This window comes from Macaca mulatta, chromosome 5 (genome assembly GCF_049350105.2).
Source record: "Macaca mulatta isolate MMU2019108-1 chromosome 5, T2T-MMU8v2.0, whole genome shotgun sequence".
Taxonomy (NCBI): Eukaryota; Metazoa; Chordata; class Mammalia; order Primates; family Cercopithecidae; genus Macaca; species Macaca mulatta.
Window position 1 is genome coordinate 80,346,219 of NC_133410.1, and position 17,492 is coordinate 80,363,710.

The window sequence follows — 17,492 nt, forward strand, 5'->3', positions numbered from 1 at the left end:
CAGCAAATTTACCCACCATACTTTTGCACTATTAGTGCAAATGTCAATACAGTGAAAAAGGTAAAGAATGCATTACTATTATTACAAAAATAATTTTGACCTCATGGACCTCTTGACAGAATCTCTGGGATCTCAGGAGCCTGTGGACCAAACTTAGAAAACTACTGTCCTCTTATATAATTATTCTGGATCTGATAAATATTGGATTATGAGCTTACATAGTTTTTAACTGACTAGTTCTAGGTAAAATTATTAAGTAATAAGCTTTAAATTCAGTGTGTCTCTGTGCCTTTCCTCTCTATCACGTCCCTGAAGACGTGCACTGGATCCCTAGTGGTACAGATGGAATGGATACAGCTGAATTGCCTATTCATGCATGTTATTGCTTGTTCATTTAATCATTCAGCAAGTGTGTATTGAGCCCTGTGTCTTAGCCTGTTTTGTGCTGCTACAACAATACCTGAGACTGGGTACTTTATAACAACTAGAAATTTATTGGCTCATTGTTCTGGAGGCTGGGAAGTCCAATATCAAGGTGCTGGTGTTTGGTGAGGCCTTTTCGTTGCATTATCTCTTACAGAAAGGTGGAAAGGTTGAGAGAGCAAGAGACGGCTGAAATTGCTGCTTTGTAACTGCACCAATCCCACCCATGAGGGTAGAGCCCTTATGGCCTAATTATCTCTTAAAGGTCCCACTTCTTAATACTGTAACAATAGCAGTTAAATTTCAGCTTGAGTTTTGGAGGGGACAAACATTCAAACCACAGCATCCTACCGCCATGTACCAGATTCTCTGCCTGAGTTGTGTTCCCTGATGCAGAACTTCTCAGGCCCTACCTTACATCAACCACTCGTATTAATTTTCTATTGCTGCTGTAGCAAATTACCACAAGTTTAGTGGCTTAACACAACACGGATTTGTTCTCTTACTGTTCAGCAGGTCTTACTGGATTAACATCAAGGTATCATCAGGGTTGCCTCTCTTTCTGGAGGCTCTAGGAGATAATTTGTTTCCTTGCTCTTTCCAGCTTCCACAGGCCCCCAGCATTCCATGGCTCATGACCTCCTTCTTCCATCTTCAAAGCCAGCAATATTGAATCTCTCTGATTCTTCATCATTACATCTCTCTTTCAGCACAGCCAGGAAAAGTCCTCAACTTTTAAGCACTCATATAATTAGATTGGCCCCACCCAGATAATGTAGGTAATCTTCCCATCTGAAGATCTGCAACCTTCGTCACATCTGCAAAGTCCCTTTTGCTGTGTAAAGTACCACAGTCACAGATTCCAGGGACTAGGATGTGGGCTCCTTTGGGCACTCTGTCAGGCTCCCACTGGCAACATCCTATGCTCCTGCACACACCATGACTTGGCTGATGTTGGGAGGATGATATAGTTTGGATATTTGTCCCCTCCAAATCTCATGTTGAAATGTGATTCTCAGTGTTGGAGGTGGGGCCTGGTGGGAGATATTTTGATCATGAGGGCAGATCTCTCTTGATTGCTAGGGGCCCTCCTCACAGTAGTGAGTGAGTTCTTGCTCAGAGTTTATGTGAGATCTGGTTGTTTAAAAGAGTATGCTACCTGCTCCCCTGACCTCCATTCTCTTTCACCATGTGATATGCCAGCTCACGCTTTGCCTTCTACCATGATTGTAAAGCTTCCTGAGACCTTACCAGAAGCTGAGCAGATGCTTGTGCCATGCTTGTACAGCCTGCAGAACTGTGAGCAAAATTAACCTCTTTTCTTTATAAATTACCCAGTCTCAGGTATTCCTTTATAGCAATGCAAACAACCTAACACAGAAAATTGGCACCAGGAATGGGGTATTGCTATAAAAATACTTGAGAATGTGGAAGTGGATTTGGAACTTGGGAATGGGCAGAGGCTGGAAGAGTTTGGAGAGCTCAGAAGAAAAGAGGAAGATGAGGGAAAGTTTGGAGCTTATTAGAGAGTGGTTCAATAGTTGTGACCAAAATGCTGATAGAAATATGGACAGTGATGGCCCAGGCTGATGAGGTCTCAATTGGAAATGAGAAAGTTATTTTGAATTGGAGTGATGGTCACTCATGTTATGCAAGATGACTTAGAGTTTCTGGCAGAAGAAATTTCTTTTTTTTTTTTTTTTTTTTTTTTTTTTTTTTTTTTGAGACGGAGTCTCGCTCTGTCGCCGGGCTGGAGTGCAGTGGCCGGATCTCAGCTCACTGCAAGCTCTGCCTCCCGGGTTTACGCCATTCTCCTGCCTTAGCCTCCTGTGTAGCTGGGACTATAGGTGCCCGCCACCTCGCCCGGCTAGTTTTTTGTATTTTTTAGTAGAGACGGGGTTTCACCGTGTTAGCCAGGATGGTCTTGATCTCCTGACCTCGTGATCCACCCGTCTCGGCCTCCCAAAGTGCTGGGATTACAGGCTTGAGCCACCGCGCCCGGCCGGCAGAAGAAATTTCTAAGCAGCAAAACATTCATGATGTGATATGGCTGCTTCTAACAACCTATGACCAGATATAGGAGCAAAAAAATTCCTTAAAATTGGAATTTATATTTAAAAGGGAAGCAAAGCATAAAAATTTGGAAAAGTCACAATCTGGCCATGTAGTAGAGATGGAAAGATCATTTTCAGGAGAGGAATACAAGCAGACTGTGGAGCAACAACTTACTAGGGAGATTTTACATGACTAAAAGGAATCCAAGTGCTAATATCCAAAACAATGAGAAAATGGCCTTGAAAGCATTTCTGAAATCTCCTTTGCAGCCCCTCCCATTACAGGCCCAGAGGTGTAGGAGGAAACAATAGTTTCAGGGGCCAGATCTGAGGCCCTACTGCCCTATGCAGCCTCAGGACACTGCTCCCAGGATCCTGGCCACTCCAGCTCCAGCTGTGACTCCAGCTGTAAAGGGCCCCAGATACTATTCTAGTTGCTGCTCTGGAGGGCACAATCCATAAGCTTTGCCAGGTTTTACATGGTTTTAAGACTGTAGGCACTCAGAGTGCATGAGTGAAGCAGGCTGGGCAGCTTCCCCTTAGATTTCAGAAGATGTATTGGAAAGCCTGGATGTCCAGGTAGAAACCTGTTGAAGAGGTGGAGCCCCTGAAGAGAGACTCTACTAAGGCAGTGTGGAGGGGAAATGTGAGTGTGGTGCCCCCACACAGATTCCACACTGAGACACTTTCGAGATGAGCTTTGTGGGAAGGAGGCCACCATCCTCCAGACCCCAGAATGGTAGAGCCACTGGCAGCTTGCATCCTGAGCTTGGAAAAGCTGCAGACACTGAGCTCTGACCCATGAGAGCAACCTTGGTGGTTGCACCCTTCAAAGCCACAAGGGCAGGGCTGTCCAAAGCCTTGGGAGCCTACTTCTCACACCAGTGTGCCCAGGATGTGAGACATAGAGTCAAAGATTTTTTTGGGGGGGGCATTAACATTTAATGTCTGCCCTGCTGGATTTTAGAGTTGTGTAGGGTCTGTTGCCCCTTTTTTTTGGCTGATTCCTCCCTTTTGGAATGGGAACGTCTACCTAATTTCTATACCATCATTGTATCTTGGAAGTAAATAGCTTTTTTTGATTTTTCAGGCTTGTAAGTGAAAGGAACTTACTCTGAGTCTATGATGAGACTTTGGACTTTTGAGTTGATTCTGGAATGAGTCAAGACCATGGGGGACTATTGGGAGGGGATGACTGATTTTTTATTGTGAGAAGGACATGAGATTTGAGAAGGCCATGGATGGAATGATATTTGGATATTTGCCCTCTCCAAACCTCATGTTGAAACCCTTGTACCTAAGAGTGAAGTTTCGGCTTCATCAGAAATTCTTGTGTTCAGCTTTAATGATGTCACAAAACAGGTTTAATAGTGTTTATGTCAGTATTCACTCCTTGTAGCAATGTATGAGGGGTTTAGTGACTCCACATCCTTGCCTACATTTGATATTGGAAGGTTCTTTTTTAATTCTTTTTTTCACTTAGCCATTCCAGTTAGTATGATATGGATTTACTGTGAATTTAGCTCGCATTTTCCTGTTGATTAATGATGCTGATTACATGTATATGTGCCTAATGGTATTTGGATATCCTCTCTCATGAAGTCTCAAGCTTTGGTATACTTTGTACTGATTTTTTGAAGTTTTTTGTGTATGTTGGAGACTGGAGTTACCTTTTACTGCCTTATTAGTTACATCTGATGAACAGAAATTTTAGTAAAGTCTGGTTTGTCAAAAATAATAATAACAAAAAAACCGAAATGTGATCCCCAGTGTTGGAGGTGGGGCCTGGTGGGAGATGTCTGGGTTATGGGGGTAGATCCATTATGAATAGCTTGGTGCCCTCTTCATGGTAACACGTGAGTTCTTGCTTTGAGTTCATAAAAGATCTGGTTGTTTAAAAGAGTGTGGTACCTTCCCACTTCTTTCTTGCTCTCTCTCATCATGTGATGTGCTGAGTACCCCCTTTACCTTCCTTTGTGATTGGAGATTCCTGGGGCCTTACCAGAAGCCAAGCAGATACTAACACCATGCTTGTACAACCTGCAGAACTGTGAGTCAAATAAATCTCTTTTCCTCATAAAGTACCAAGCCTCAGGTATTCCTTCATAGCAACACAAATGAACTAACACAATGAGTTGCAGAGATGGGTTCTCCAGCAGAAGCTTAGCATGATTTGGAGTTTTACTGAGTGTCTTCAAGCTGTGCACCACAGAAGAGCAGGTGTACAGCCAGCCTGGCCTGCTCTGTAGCCACATGGAATAAAGCCTGTTTGCTCCTCATGCCTGCCAAGGTAGCCAGTACAGAGACAAACTCTGACTTTGCAGTGGCATTTTAATTGAACCAAAAAGATCAGCTTTTTTAAAGAAAACACATATTTTACAGAGGGCCTTTTGCACATAGTGACTGAGGACTCATTCAAGAATAACAGGAGCCCCAGACTTCAGATAAACAAAAGGTTTTGTCACTGTAGACACAGCTTCAGTCTTCTACCTCCTACTAGTAAGCCCATTTATATCAAAACAAATGAGAAACTTAATCTCAGTACTTTGTAAGGAAGCCTTTTTTCTTTCGGTCTTGGATTTGGTTTGCTGTGCGTGTCCTTTTTAAATGGGAGTGTTTAATAATGTTTATATTGCCTTTGACCTTTCACTGACTGTTGCAGTTAAGTTCCAAGATGTGATTTCAAACCCAGTATTTGCAGGCTTCCCCTCCCTCCTTTGAGACTACCAATTTCCTCTTCTTAGAAGGTCTAATTCTCTTTCCAACCATCTTAATCAGTTCTAAGAAAGGAGCCTGTGGGGTAGTAGGTGGGAGTCGTGGTAGTAATAATTTGTATTTACTGGAGGCTGTGTGCCAGGCATTGTGTTGTGTAATTCATTTCTAATGTTACATCTTCAGAACAACCTAATGAGGCAAAAGCTATGATTATATATTCCTAAATCAGGTAAAGTACTTTCCCCAAATTAGCCCTCAGAAAATAGGGCATCACTTTATATTTGAGTCTTTACGAGGACTACCCTATTGTGGGGATTATGTCATTTGAAACCACAAAGTAGTTTAACCAATTGTCCCAATGTTATGCACACGGATGGCTGTGATATAGGATTGCCTAATATTCAGGCATTTATGGTGTTGTTTCCATTTTACAAATGAGGAAATTGAGACTTGGAGAAGGTAAATAATTTGCCCAAGGTCATACAGCTAGTAAGTGGTACAACCTGGATTGAAACCCAAGCGTATTATCTTATTCCCACATCCTTATTATTAATCCTCTTGAGATTCTGTCTTCTGCCTTTAAAACATTTTCAATCTATGGAGTCACTGATTTTTTTTCTTCCTTATTATCAAAGTTCCATTCTAAGAATAGAGAAGAGCAGAAAATGTATAAACATTCAGTTTAGAACCATGCTTTTATGGATAGCACTAAGAGGGTCTAGTCTAGCTTACCTTCCAAGCCAGAGCGGCAGAGGGTTCTCATTGCTTCATCTTCGGCAGATGACCACCCTGCCTGTCTTTGCCATTGATGGAGACTTTACGGCTTCTTGGGTCAGTCCCTTATCTTGGCTGATGGCTCAGGTTGTGAGGAGTTCTTCCTGACCATGAAGTCTTTATTTCTCATCCCTGCCCTCCCTTCCCCTTCCTTTCTTCTTTTCCCCTTCCTTCTCCCTCCTTTACCTTCCCTAAGCATTTTATTTTAGAATAGCTTAGATTTACAGAAAAGTTCCCAAGATAGTACAGAGAGTTTCCATATATTCTTCACCTTATTGTTAGAATCTTATATTACTGTGGTGCATTTATCAAATATAAGAAACTAGCGCCGGGCGCGGTGGCTCAAGCCTGTAATCCCAGCACTTTGGGAGGCCGAGACGGGCGGATCACAAGGTCAGGAGATGGAGACCATCCTGGCTAACACGGCGAAACCCCGTCTCTACTAAAAACACAAAAAATTAGCCGGGCGAGGTGGCGGCGCCTGTGGTCCCAGCTACTCGGGAGGCTGAGGCAGGAGAATGGCGGGAACCCGGGAGGCAGAGCTTGCAGTGAGCTGAGATCCGGCCACTGCACTCCAGCCTGGGCGACAGAGCGAGACTCCGTCTCAAAAAAAAAAAAGAAAAAAAAAAAAAAAAAGAAACTAGCATGGGTATATTAACTATAAACTCCAGACTTCATTCAGATTTCATTAATTTTTCCCTAAAGTCCTTTTTCTATTCCAAGAGCCCATCCAGGATACTACAATTGCATTCAGTCTTGCTCTGTTGCACAGGCCAGAGTGCACTGGCACAATCATAACTCACTGCAGCCCCAAACTTCTGGGTTCAAGCGGATCCTTCTGCCTCAGCCTCTTGAGTAGCTGGGACTGCAGGCACATGCCACCATGCTCAGCTAGTTTTTTATTTTATGTAGAGACTGGAGTCTTGCTATGTTGCCCAGGCTGTTCTCAAACTCCTGGCCTCAAGTGGTCCTCCCCTATTGGCGTCCCAAAGTACTGGAATTATAGGCATGCGCCACCACACCTGGTCTTTTTTGAGCATTTACGTTTTGCTAAGTAGCCAGCAGTAAGAGTATGAATTCCTGCCTTCACAACAATGGTAGAGTTTTTAAAAAAGGAAAAGGGGAAGAAAGTGAAAATGGAGACCTGGGCATAACATGACTTATTGCCCAGCCATCCTCTGGTCAGATCATGTCAGTTTAGAAAGAAGAGATCCTGAGAAGTTAAGGAATTAGAGGAACAATCGGTGTTGGAATCTAGCTTCTTTGAACTAGAATCTCTTTATTCCACCATCTCTGATGGCTCTTTAAGATTGGTCAATATTCCTGACTTTGTATTCAGATCAGTTATAGGCTTCTTGGGATGCATGAAACAGATTTAGAATGTAATTTTAGAAATTGGTATGTACAACAGAATACTGATAGGGTATAACTAATGAGAGATTTTATTCTCTTGCACATATCATAGACCAATGACTTGAAAATTAAGCTCTGAAGGCCAGATGTTAGTGAATGAATCTTTACAACTGATCATGATGATTATTCTATTCTGTTTTGTAACTATATAAACTTTTTGTAACTATATTTTAAAAAATCATGTTGCTCTGGGGGGAGACCCAGAGGGCTCCTATAGAATAGATGCTTTATGTATACACCTGGTTTCTAGAAATGGGACATAAAGCAATGAAAGAATCTGTTTATTGTCATCCAAGGAGTTAGTGATAGAGTAAACAGCAAAAATGAAAGCTGCAACCTTCATGACCTTCTTTTAACAGGCCAACCACAGGACTCTTTTAAATTACTTTGGGCAGCTTATAAAGCAAAGAAACACTTGAAGGTTCCTCTAGAGCGAGTTTGCCCAACCCATGATCCATGGGCTGCATGTGGCCCAGGATGGCTTTGAATGCGGCAGCCCAAAAGGAATTGATAAACTTTCTTAAAAACATTATGAAATTGTTTTGCAATTTTAAAAAAACTCATCAGCTATCGTTAGTGGTAGTGTATTTTATGTGTGGCTCAAGACAGTTCTTCTTCTTCCAGTGTGGCCTAGGGAAGCCAAAAGGTTGGACACCCCTGCTCTAGAGAGTCCTGAAGCTGTAGGGCAGCCGTAGGATGTCTTCAAAACTTTCGGCCCCCTGGTCCTTTGGAAGCATGTGTGTGTTCACACTTGGTAAATTGTGTCTTGTCACCATGTGACAATAAAATCTCTATTCTGTTCTTTTCCATTTTTACCTCATCCATTCCAAGGACTGAACATTTTATTTTTCTATGGTACATTGTGAACATCCAAGATTTTTAGTGGAAATAAATGGTAACAGCTGTTTTTTGTGTATGAAATATAATCATGAACCTTAACCTTGAGATGATCTATCCAAATTTTTCCAGGTGTGGAAATGGCTTGACTAGAAAAGCCCATTTTGGGTAATCATTTCAGCACAGAACAACATTGAGCTGTTTGCTGTTAACTTTCTCTTCAAAAAGAGAAAGAGTTTCTACTGGTATTTCTTTATTCTAATATTTCCTTTTAACACGACTTTTCCTACATAAACTGTATCCACAATAAAGCTTTTCTTCTTTGAGCATTAAAAAGAACTTTTTTTAGAGACAGGGTCTTGCTCTGTTGCGCAGGCTAGAGTGCACTGACACAATCATAGCTCACTGCAGCCCCAAACTGTGTGTGCATATTCATACACACAGACGCACATCCTAAGATGTGTTTCCCTTCCTGCTTTATTTTTCTTTATAGCACTTACCACTCTAATATACTACAGTAGTCCCTGCTTGCTTATCTGCATGGGATATGTTCCAAGACCCAAGACTGTCAGTAGATTCCTGAAACTATGCATAGTCCTGAATCCTGTATATACTGTGTTTTTTTCTATACATACCTATGATAAAGTTTAATTTGTAAATTAGGCACAGTAAGAGATTAACAATAACTAATAAAAATTAGAACAGTTCTAATAATATACAATACTAAAAGTTATAGGAATGGGGTCTCTCTCTCTCTCTCTCTCTCTCAAAACATCTTATTGTATGTAATATTTTTGGACCACAGGTAAGTGAAACCATGGAAAGCAAAACCATAGATAAGGGTGGGCTGCCGTTTATGTTTTACTTCTTTTGCTTTTTAATTGTTTTCTCTAACTACAATGTAAACTCTATGAAAGCAGGGAATTTGTTCTGTGCACTGCTGTATTCCTAGACTAGTGCCTACAACATAGTAGGTGCTCAATGAATGGTTAATGAAAGTTGCAAGTTGTGTTAATTTGGCCCCTGATTTGAATGTAAATACAAAGTGTAGAGTTTTATTTTATAGGTTTATTTTATATTTTAAGAAGAATTAAATCGTATTATTTAAGATGAAGATTTCTGTATTCACCGAAAATCTCAGAATTTATGATAGAAATATGTACAGTTTCTGTACATAATACAGTTTCTCCAGTAATACAGTGCTATTATCACATTCAAAGAATTTTGAAATCCTCTGCTAAATATCGCTCAAGAAGTTGTGGAAGAGCTAAAGGCATTTTTAAAAATTTAATGCGAGTTATCTACTGACTTACTCAGAGAAATGTTGAATCCTAAGTGACATTACCCTGTTTGATTCCATATTTTATTCATCAGATTTAGCAGAAAGTGACTTTTTGTTGTTTTAAAAAGTATTCTGGCTAATATTTGCTGATATAGAGACTATTATAAAGAATATGCTGGAAAATCCGAGGTGATTCCTTTGAAGCAGTGTCAGCATTCATTTGGATATATAGATGTTGTCATGTTTGTTTTTTTGTTAAGTAATATTATCTTACAAATATACCACATCTCTTTAAAAAAATTTCAAGTATCTGAAGTACTTACATTTTTTTTTTCTTTAAAATTAATGGACTCCTATTTGTTTAAGCAATATTAAGATGATTTAATGGAACCTACAACGTGACAAGGCATTTTATAAATTAGGACTTTCAAAACAAAAACTCTAATGCCAAACTACTTGTAGTATTCTCTTCAGGACAAGAAACACGCAAATAAAAAGCAATGCAGCCAGTAAATATCACATACAGACTTGTTTGAAAGCTATCATTAGACTAATGTAGTCCATAAATTATATCTTTGTAGAAGATTGACATATTTTCATGTCATTTTTTATTTTAGAGTATTGGGGAGTCAACAATGTCCGTTGTGTTAAATCAGCTGTTGCCCATGATTAAGCCTGTAACCCAGAGAACCAATGAGGACTACAGCCCTGAGGAACTGCTGATCCTTCTCATATATATTTATTCTGTCACTGGAGAGCTCACAGTAGACAAAGACCTGGATGAAGCAGAAGAAAAAGTCAAGAAAGCATTGGCTCAGGTCTTCTGTGAGGAATCTGAATTGTCACCTTTGCTGCAAAAAATTACAGGTAAGTGTCTAACAAAGATATGGGACATAAACATCACTAATACACAAAACAGGTTTCAAAATAAATACTGTTTTGGGAAGAGGAGGTAACCATCTTCACTGGAGTTGTTTGGAATTTCATGAGGCCTGATGAATGCTAGCCAGCCTATAGCAACAGTCCCCAACATTTTTGGCACCAAGGGCAGCCATCAGGGGACAGGGATGGAGGTGCATGGTGTCACGATGAAACTGTTCCACCTCACATCATCGGGCATTAGTTGGAGTCTCATAAGGAGCATGCAACCTAGATCCCTCACATGTGCAGTTCACAGTAGGGTTCATACTCCTATGAGAATCGAATGCTGCTACTGATCTGACAGAAGGCAGAGCTCAGACAGTAATACTTGCTTGCCCACTGCACACCTCCTGCTGTGCCCGATTCCTAACAGGCCACGGACGGGTACCTGTCTGCAGCCCGGGGTTGGGGACCCCTGGCCTATAGGGTTAGAGGTTTCCACTGCAGTATTTTTCCGCAATGGCATGGTAGTGACATGGCCTCCCTTCTAATTGCTTGTCAGAATTAATATTCCTTAGAGCCAAGACCTTGTTAAAATAGCAAAATACAGAGCGTATAATCTGTAAGGAAAAATACAATGTAGTACATCCTATTCAAAGAGTTTTTATTGATATATTCTCTGTGAGATTGTCATTTCAGACTTTAAAAACTGTTTATTTGAGATGTTACATAGTATTATAGGATTGGAAATGGCCATTTTCAGTAGTGTTTTATATATATATATAATATATATATATTCCAATTTCCAATTTATATATACCTGTGTATATATATACATATAAGTCCAGTATATATATATATGTGTGTATATATATAATATATAAGTCCATGTATAAACAGGTGTGTGTATATATAGCATATATACTTATATACACACACATATATATACACACATATATTACGTGTGTGTGTGGTTTTTTTTAAAATTAAATAGAGATGGAGTCTCACTATGTTGCCCAGGCTGGTCTCAAACTCCTGGGCTCAAGCAATCCTCTCTCCTTGGCCTCTCAAAGTGCTGAGATTATGACTGTGAACCACCATGCCCAGCCTTATATTTTAACTTTTCTTATTTTATTTTGAATTTGAATTAATTAGTATTATCCAGAATAATACCTAAACATCCCAGTAAAGTAGGTTCTGCTAATTTTAGGGAAATATGATTAAACATCATAAAATCTAACTACCTTCACTTCCAATAATAACTGCAATATAACTCATGAAGGCATTCGTGTTATTTTGTATCAAATTCAATATTATTATTTATATTTTGTGTAAAGCTAATTTTCATGAGTATGGATTGAACCTGTGTCTATCTGAAAGTAAGAAGTTATTAAAAGTTCCGTATGAAATGTGAGTACTTTAAAAATGTACCAAATTTCCATTCATTTGCTGGTGTGTGTGTGTGTGCATGTGTGGGTGTGTTTAGGTGTTTGAAGACTTCTTCATTCAGGAAGTTGCAGCGGAGGCAGCTTATATATCCTCCATCTTTTCCTCTTGTCCTCTGTTGGGCCTCTCTGGGAGGAGTGTCCAGACTTCTCGGGAGCAGGATGTGCCGCTGTTAAGCATTAGTCTCCCGTGCATGTGAATTTTGCTTTGTGCCCACTGCTGACCTTTCTTTTGGTTGGTTATAGAAAATGAAACCCTGTCAAGACGGAAATTGAATGAAGTTGCCACAGAAACGAAATGTTTTCTTGCTTAGTATAAAACCTGTTTGCCAACTTAAAATCCATTTAAGAAAAACTTAATGCCGTTTCATTAAGTATAACACTGTATGTGATTGCATGTGTTTGTTTGGCCATAAATAAATTTCAACTTAGAAAGTTTTAATATGATTTATACAGTGCTTGGAAGCGTGCTGGGATTCAAAGTAAATTTGAATGCTAGGAGAATTTAATTAAAATTATTCCTAAGAAGCATAATTTCAGAAACAGGTTAACGAGATGACATGTTTTAACCGAGGTTATTTGGATAGCTTTTTCTAACATTTGTATGTTGCTATGGTACTTTTGGAACTGAAATCATGCAGTAAGAGTATTCATTTGATATTCACTCAAGGTGTTCATTGGCCCAGCACTTCATTTTTTAATTAGTTTCTCTATTTATGGTTGCTTAGAATATGCATGTTCTTGCTTTTAAAATACTTCTGTGCATTCATACTAATATTAGGAAAATTTGTAAACTCAGAGATTAAAGATTAAAAAATAAGAGTTTATGGAAATTTTAGCATATTTTTAAATTTTAGAGACATAATACTAAGTACAAATTGCTGCTTAGATTAACTTTGGATATACACTTTAAACAGGATAAAGAAGGTATTACTTAAATTTGACATATTCAAACTTACCACTGGAACACACACACACATTTTTTCAGCCTTTGTGAAGACAAGCAGGACTTTATTTCTTGGCCAGTATAGATATATCTCTTACTAAGTATGTCAAGAAATCAAAAATGTACTAAAAAGAAGGGTTTATGTTTTCAGTTAGCTGCTGAAATGATTATTGATTTACATCTCAGGATAAAAAGTAATAGCATAGTGTTGGGGCAGTGGTGACTCTGACTTGGTCTTGTAGATTAGGAAAGGATATCCCAGTACACATTGAAAGAACTGAATTGCCTTCCAAATGTGCTTTGTGTGTGGTGGAACTAGGTTAACCTGGCTTTTACAGTGAACTTGCCTACAGTTTGCTATTGGCAAGTTGGCATAAGGTTTGCACTCATGTTATTCTGATGTATAGTTTTGGTTTTCTTGTTACTGAGTGTCTAAATTTATTTTTTGCCTCATGCACATTTTGTGGTTGATGAAAATTTGGTTAAAAAGAATTATTGAAAATAAGGAATCGATTAACAATCGAATGACAGTTCTACATACAGTGCTTTAGTTTTACAGATTTGGATAATCCTAAAAGACGCATTTCTGAACACCAATTCCAAGTGTTGATATCTGAAAGATCAAAATCCCTAAAGCCTAAGTTCCTAACACCTAAAATCCTGAAAATCACAAACACAGGATAGTTGAATCATGTATGGTGGAACTATTATCTTGTTATTGTCTTTATTTGGAAATTAAGTATGGTTTAAGAAGATGTGCATGGTTGCCAAGTTGACATGGGTTGGACTTGTGGACTTAATTTTACTTGTCAACTTGACTGTATTAAAGAATACCTAGACATCTGGTAAGACATTATTTTGGGTGTGTCTGTGAAGGTGTTTACAGAGGAAATTAGTGTGTGAGCCTGAGTGGATTAGGTGAAGAGCTGCCCCTCAGTGTTGGTGGGCACCATCCAAGCAACTGGGGCCGGGATAGAACTATAATAATACAGAAAGCAAAATGGTCTGTCTCTGAGAGCTAGGACATACTTTTCTTTTGCTGCCTTAGACATCAGAACTCCAGGCTTTCTGGACTTCAGACTCCAGAACTTACATCATTGATCCCCAGAATCCTGAGGCTTCTTCAGCCTGAGCCGTGTTACCAACATCCAGTATAAATTGGAGATATAAAATGTGTAGAGACTTTCAAAGAATTCTAACTCATTTAATGTTTGTTTGTTTGTTTTCACATTTGACTCCACAGAACTACATTATCACAACATTGACTTTGTGTGTAAGCATTGTGCATGTATATAAAAACATCGAAACTTCCTCAATAAATGAAGAGGTGTCCTTTTCATACATCTGCACTTGTGAAAGACAAATTTTCTCGAAATCTTGGCTCTTGTGGGTGGTGACTCGTTTTTTTTTTTTTTTTTTTTTCCTGTCTGAGCCATCATGGCTTTTAATCAATCTTGTCAAAAGACATGGGTTGTTCATCATGGTAATTCAGATGATTGCAATTATATAAAGCTGGGTGTGTGCAATTACCAATTAGAGAGATATATGTTTATACATTTCCCTTTTTGACCCTATTTCTCTATAAATATAGTTCCTCTCATCTTAACTGTTATACCCCTCTGACTGTTATTATTATACCTGAGTGTTTATGCTTGCAAAAATAGATATTATTATTGGCTGTTTTATTGTGTAAAGTGGCTTTTGGAGTGTTCTGTCATGTTGTTTATCAAATAAATCACCTTTTAAAAATGTAAATATCTTTAAAGATTAAAAACTTTTTTTTCCAGAATTATACTTTTAGGATTGCAGTGTTTAGGATTTTAGCTTTAGAGGTTCTGATCTTTTAGGATTTCAACATTAAGTATTAGGGAGTTCAGGATTGCATCTTTTGGGTGTATGATTATCTACCCTGCATTATCATCTTAACTGTTCATAGGATCAAGAAAGTAACCATTTTTGTATACTAAAAATTTAAGCGTGCTAACGTCACCCAACTGATAAACAATAGAGCCTGGAATTGAGCCCAGGTATTCTGGATCTGTAGCCCACGTCTTTAAACGTGATATTCTAAACCTGCTCACCTCTGGTTACCGTTTCATGTATTATATTCTGTAACTCATGTTTGCTTACATATATCATTTTATACCATGCATGCTCAACCATCCCATTATGTTCTTGTTTTTTGAACAGAGAATTAATATTCTGGTTAATACGTTAGATATTGCCTATGCCTTTTAATCTGTCTATATTAGCTACTTATAGATCTTGCCATACCTCCCTATTTTTATGAATGTATCCTCTTTGTTTCTGCGTTGTTATAAATAAATTAAAGTATTACTTCTAGCCTTTGAAATCTGTTGGTTGCCCAGCTTTCTAAAACAAGGCTAAGAAACTTAAACTTTGTTTATTTCGATAATATCTCTTGACAGTGATTGCCCTGTGGATTAAAATTTATGTTTTCTTTTATCTGTTAAATATGTAGTTTACTTTCGACAGTTTCTTTCATTTCTCTATATTCTTCCCTTGTATGGAAAGGCAATAAAAATATCTGACAAAACGAAGCAAAACAAAACAAAAATTTAAGCATGCTCAATGGTAGCATACTATTTTACTTTTATTCTGTTCACTTTTTAATAGATACTTTTGGAGAGATTTCTAGAGTGATGGGCAAAAATTCACTTTTCTACTCACACAAAATAACAAGGGTTGGCTCTCTGCTTTTCGAGGGTAGGAAACTGTAAAAAGAAAATCAGTACAGCCAAGTATGTTGATTAGTGTTATGCTTTCTCAGTCCTGCTAAGTTCAAGGAGAGTATCAGTTTCCATATACATTAGTGTTTGCATGGCAGTCATAAGAGAAAACAAAGAAAACTGTTTGAATTTTCTTCACAGAATGAAATCAAAACACTATTTTTAAAGATCTGTGTAAACTTGGAATGTCATCATATGAGAGGTATATCAAAAAAAATATAGTGTTTTGATGTAGAATTCTTGATTTGAAAGTCTGGGCTCTGCTGTTTTTCAGCAGTGAGTGTTAGTGGGCAAATCATCCATCCTTGAACCTTGATATAAACATAACTGCCCTATTGACCATTCTTGATTTTGCTGAGAATAAAATGATGTTATGTGTGTTAACTAATGTTTGGTCCATCTAGTATTATAAATAGGCTATTTTTCTCCCACCACCATTATGATTTTGATAGCATCTAGCTGTCATATAGGGTAGTGCTTCCCTAGCCTTTTCTCATCATGTGCACATAGACAATGAGAATGTTTGCATAATATATTGAGGTAAGTGGACGAGACTCTTGTGATCAAAGGCAACCAGCCCTGGGGGCTCTGGCCAGTCTAGGTCCTACCCAGTTGACCTGTGGACTGAGGTGAAGCAGCAGCTTGGCACACCTCTGACCTATTAGGAGCAAACCAGTGCTTTAGGGTATATTGATCAGAAGGCTCTGAATCAGGAAACAAAGGAAAACAAGACTTTAATATTATTTTTTGACACAAAAAACTACTTTGGAAAAATTTGTTTTGCTAAACATGTTTTGTTATTACTCATTGATTTACTCACATTATTATTCATTGATTTTCCGTGTATTTCTATAGTATCTTTAAAGTCCAGGTCAACAAGGGCTAGATCTGTTTAGGCTTAGTGTAAAACTAGAGAATGAATAACTCAAAGTATCTAAAAATGCAGTGGTTCATGACAGAGGCATGATAATACCCTAATAACTGTAATTTACATTTATCAAACTCTTATTTTACTGTTGATAATTTGATTTGATTATCAATTACAATACCTTTGTATGCATTAGGATACCCAGTTGTATGCAATGAAAAATTTACCATATTAGCATAACGACTGGGGTTTATTTTTCTAAGCAAGAAGTCCAGGCAGAATTCATGCTCTTTCTGACTTCCTTCTTCACTGTCCTAGGTATGGTTTTTATCATCATGGTCATGAGCTGGGCACTTCTCCTCCTGGGAGAAGTATCCATGCTTTGGGCAAGAAGTGAGGAAGGATGAAGGTAAAAGGCATATACTAGCCAAATCTGTCCTTTTTTATTAGGAAAGCAATAGCTTTCTTGAAAGCCCCACTCAGAAGACTTGCATCCTTGGCTAGATCTGGGTTTCATGGCAACCTCTGACTGCAAGATAATATGGTGAGTGCATATTTTAACTGGGTGTATATTTGTCATAAACAAAGTAAGGATTCTGTTAGAAGATAGAAGGTGAGAATGTACATTAGGTAGGAAAATTGTATTTGCTACAATTACAGACTTCTCCGACAGAGGAAATTCTAAGGCAAGATACTGTGAGTTGGAGTGATGTCCAGTGTTTTAATATTACAGTTATAATATTAAAATTTTTTACAGTATATACTGAAATAATGATCTATTGTGTGCTGTATCACTGGACTTATATCATAAATATTCTCAGATTATCAGTATTTATTGACCACATTTATGTACCTAGAATTAGTCTAAGCTCTCTCAGCATCGAAACCCTGGGCAGTGGTAATAGAACACACAGAATTTGGAGTCAATTGGATCTAGGTTCTGGTTTTGACTCTGACTCTTAGTAGTTGTGTGCTCATTTCCATAAACTTGCATGTCTAATAATGTAGCCCAAATATCTGAATTCAAGTGAAATGTATCTGTAATACAAACTTCTCTTTGGCAGAATTTATTTGCAGATATACTACTAGTTTTTCAAACATGGTTTGGTACAGAAAATATGGTA

The 17,492-nt window shown here is 38.4% G+C and overlaps 1 protein-coding gene across 6 annotated transcripts in view; it reads left to right on the top strand.

Annotated features, from left to right (window-relative positions):
* SCFD2 (sec1 family domain containing 2) overlaps positions 1–17,492 on the top strand; it is a 498,290-nt gene that overhangs the window by 210,543 nt on the left and 270,255 nt on the right. For all 6 annotated transcript variants that reach the window (XM_078001950.1, XM_078001951.1, XM_001091758.5 and 3 more), the window contains exon 5: positions 10,116–10,365. In XM_078001950.1, the coding sequence (XP_077858076.1) occupies positions 10,116–10,365 (250 nt within the window). The remainder of the gene's footprint in view (positions 1–10,115; positions 10,366–17,492) is intronic.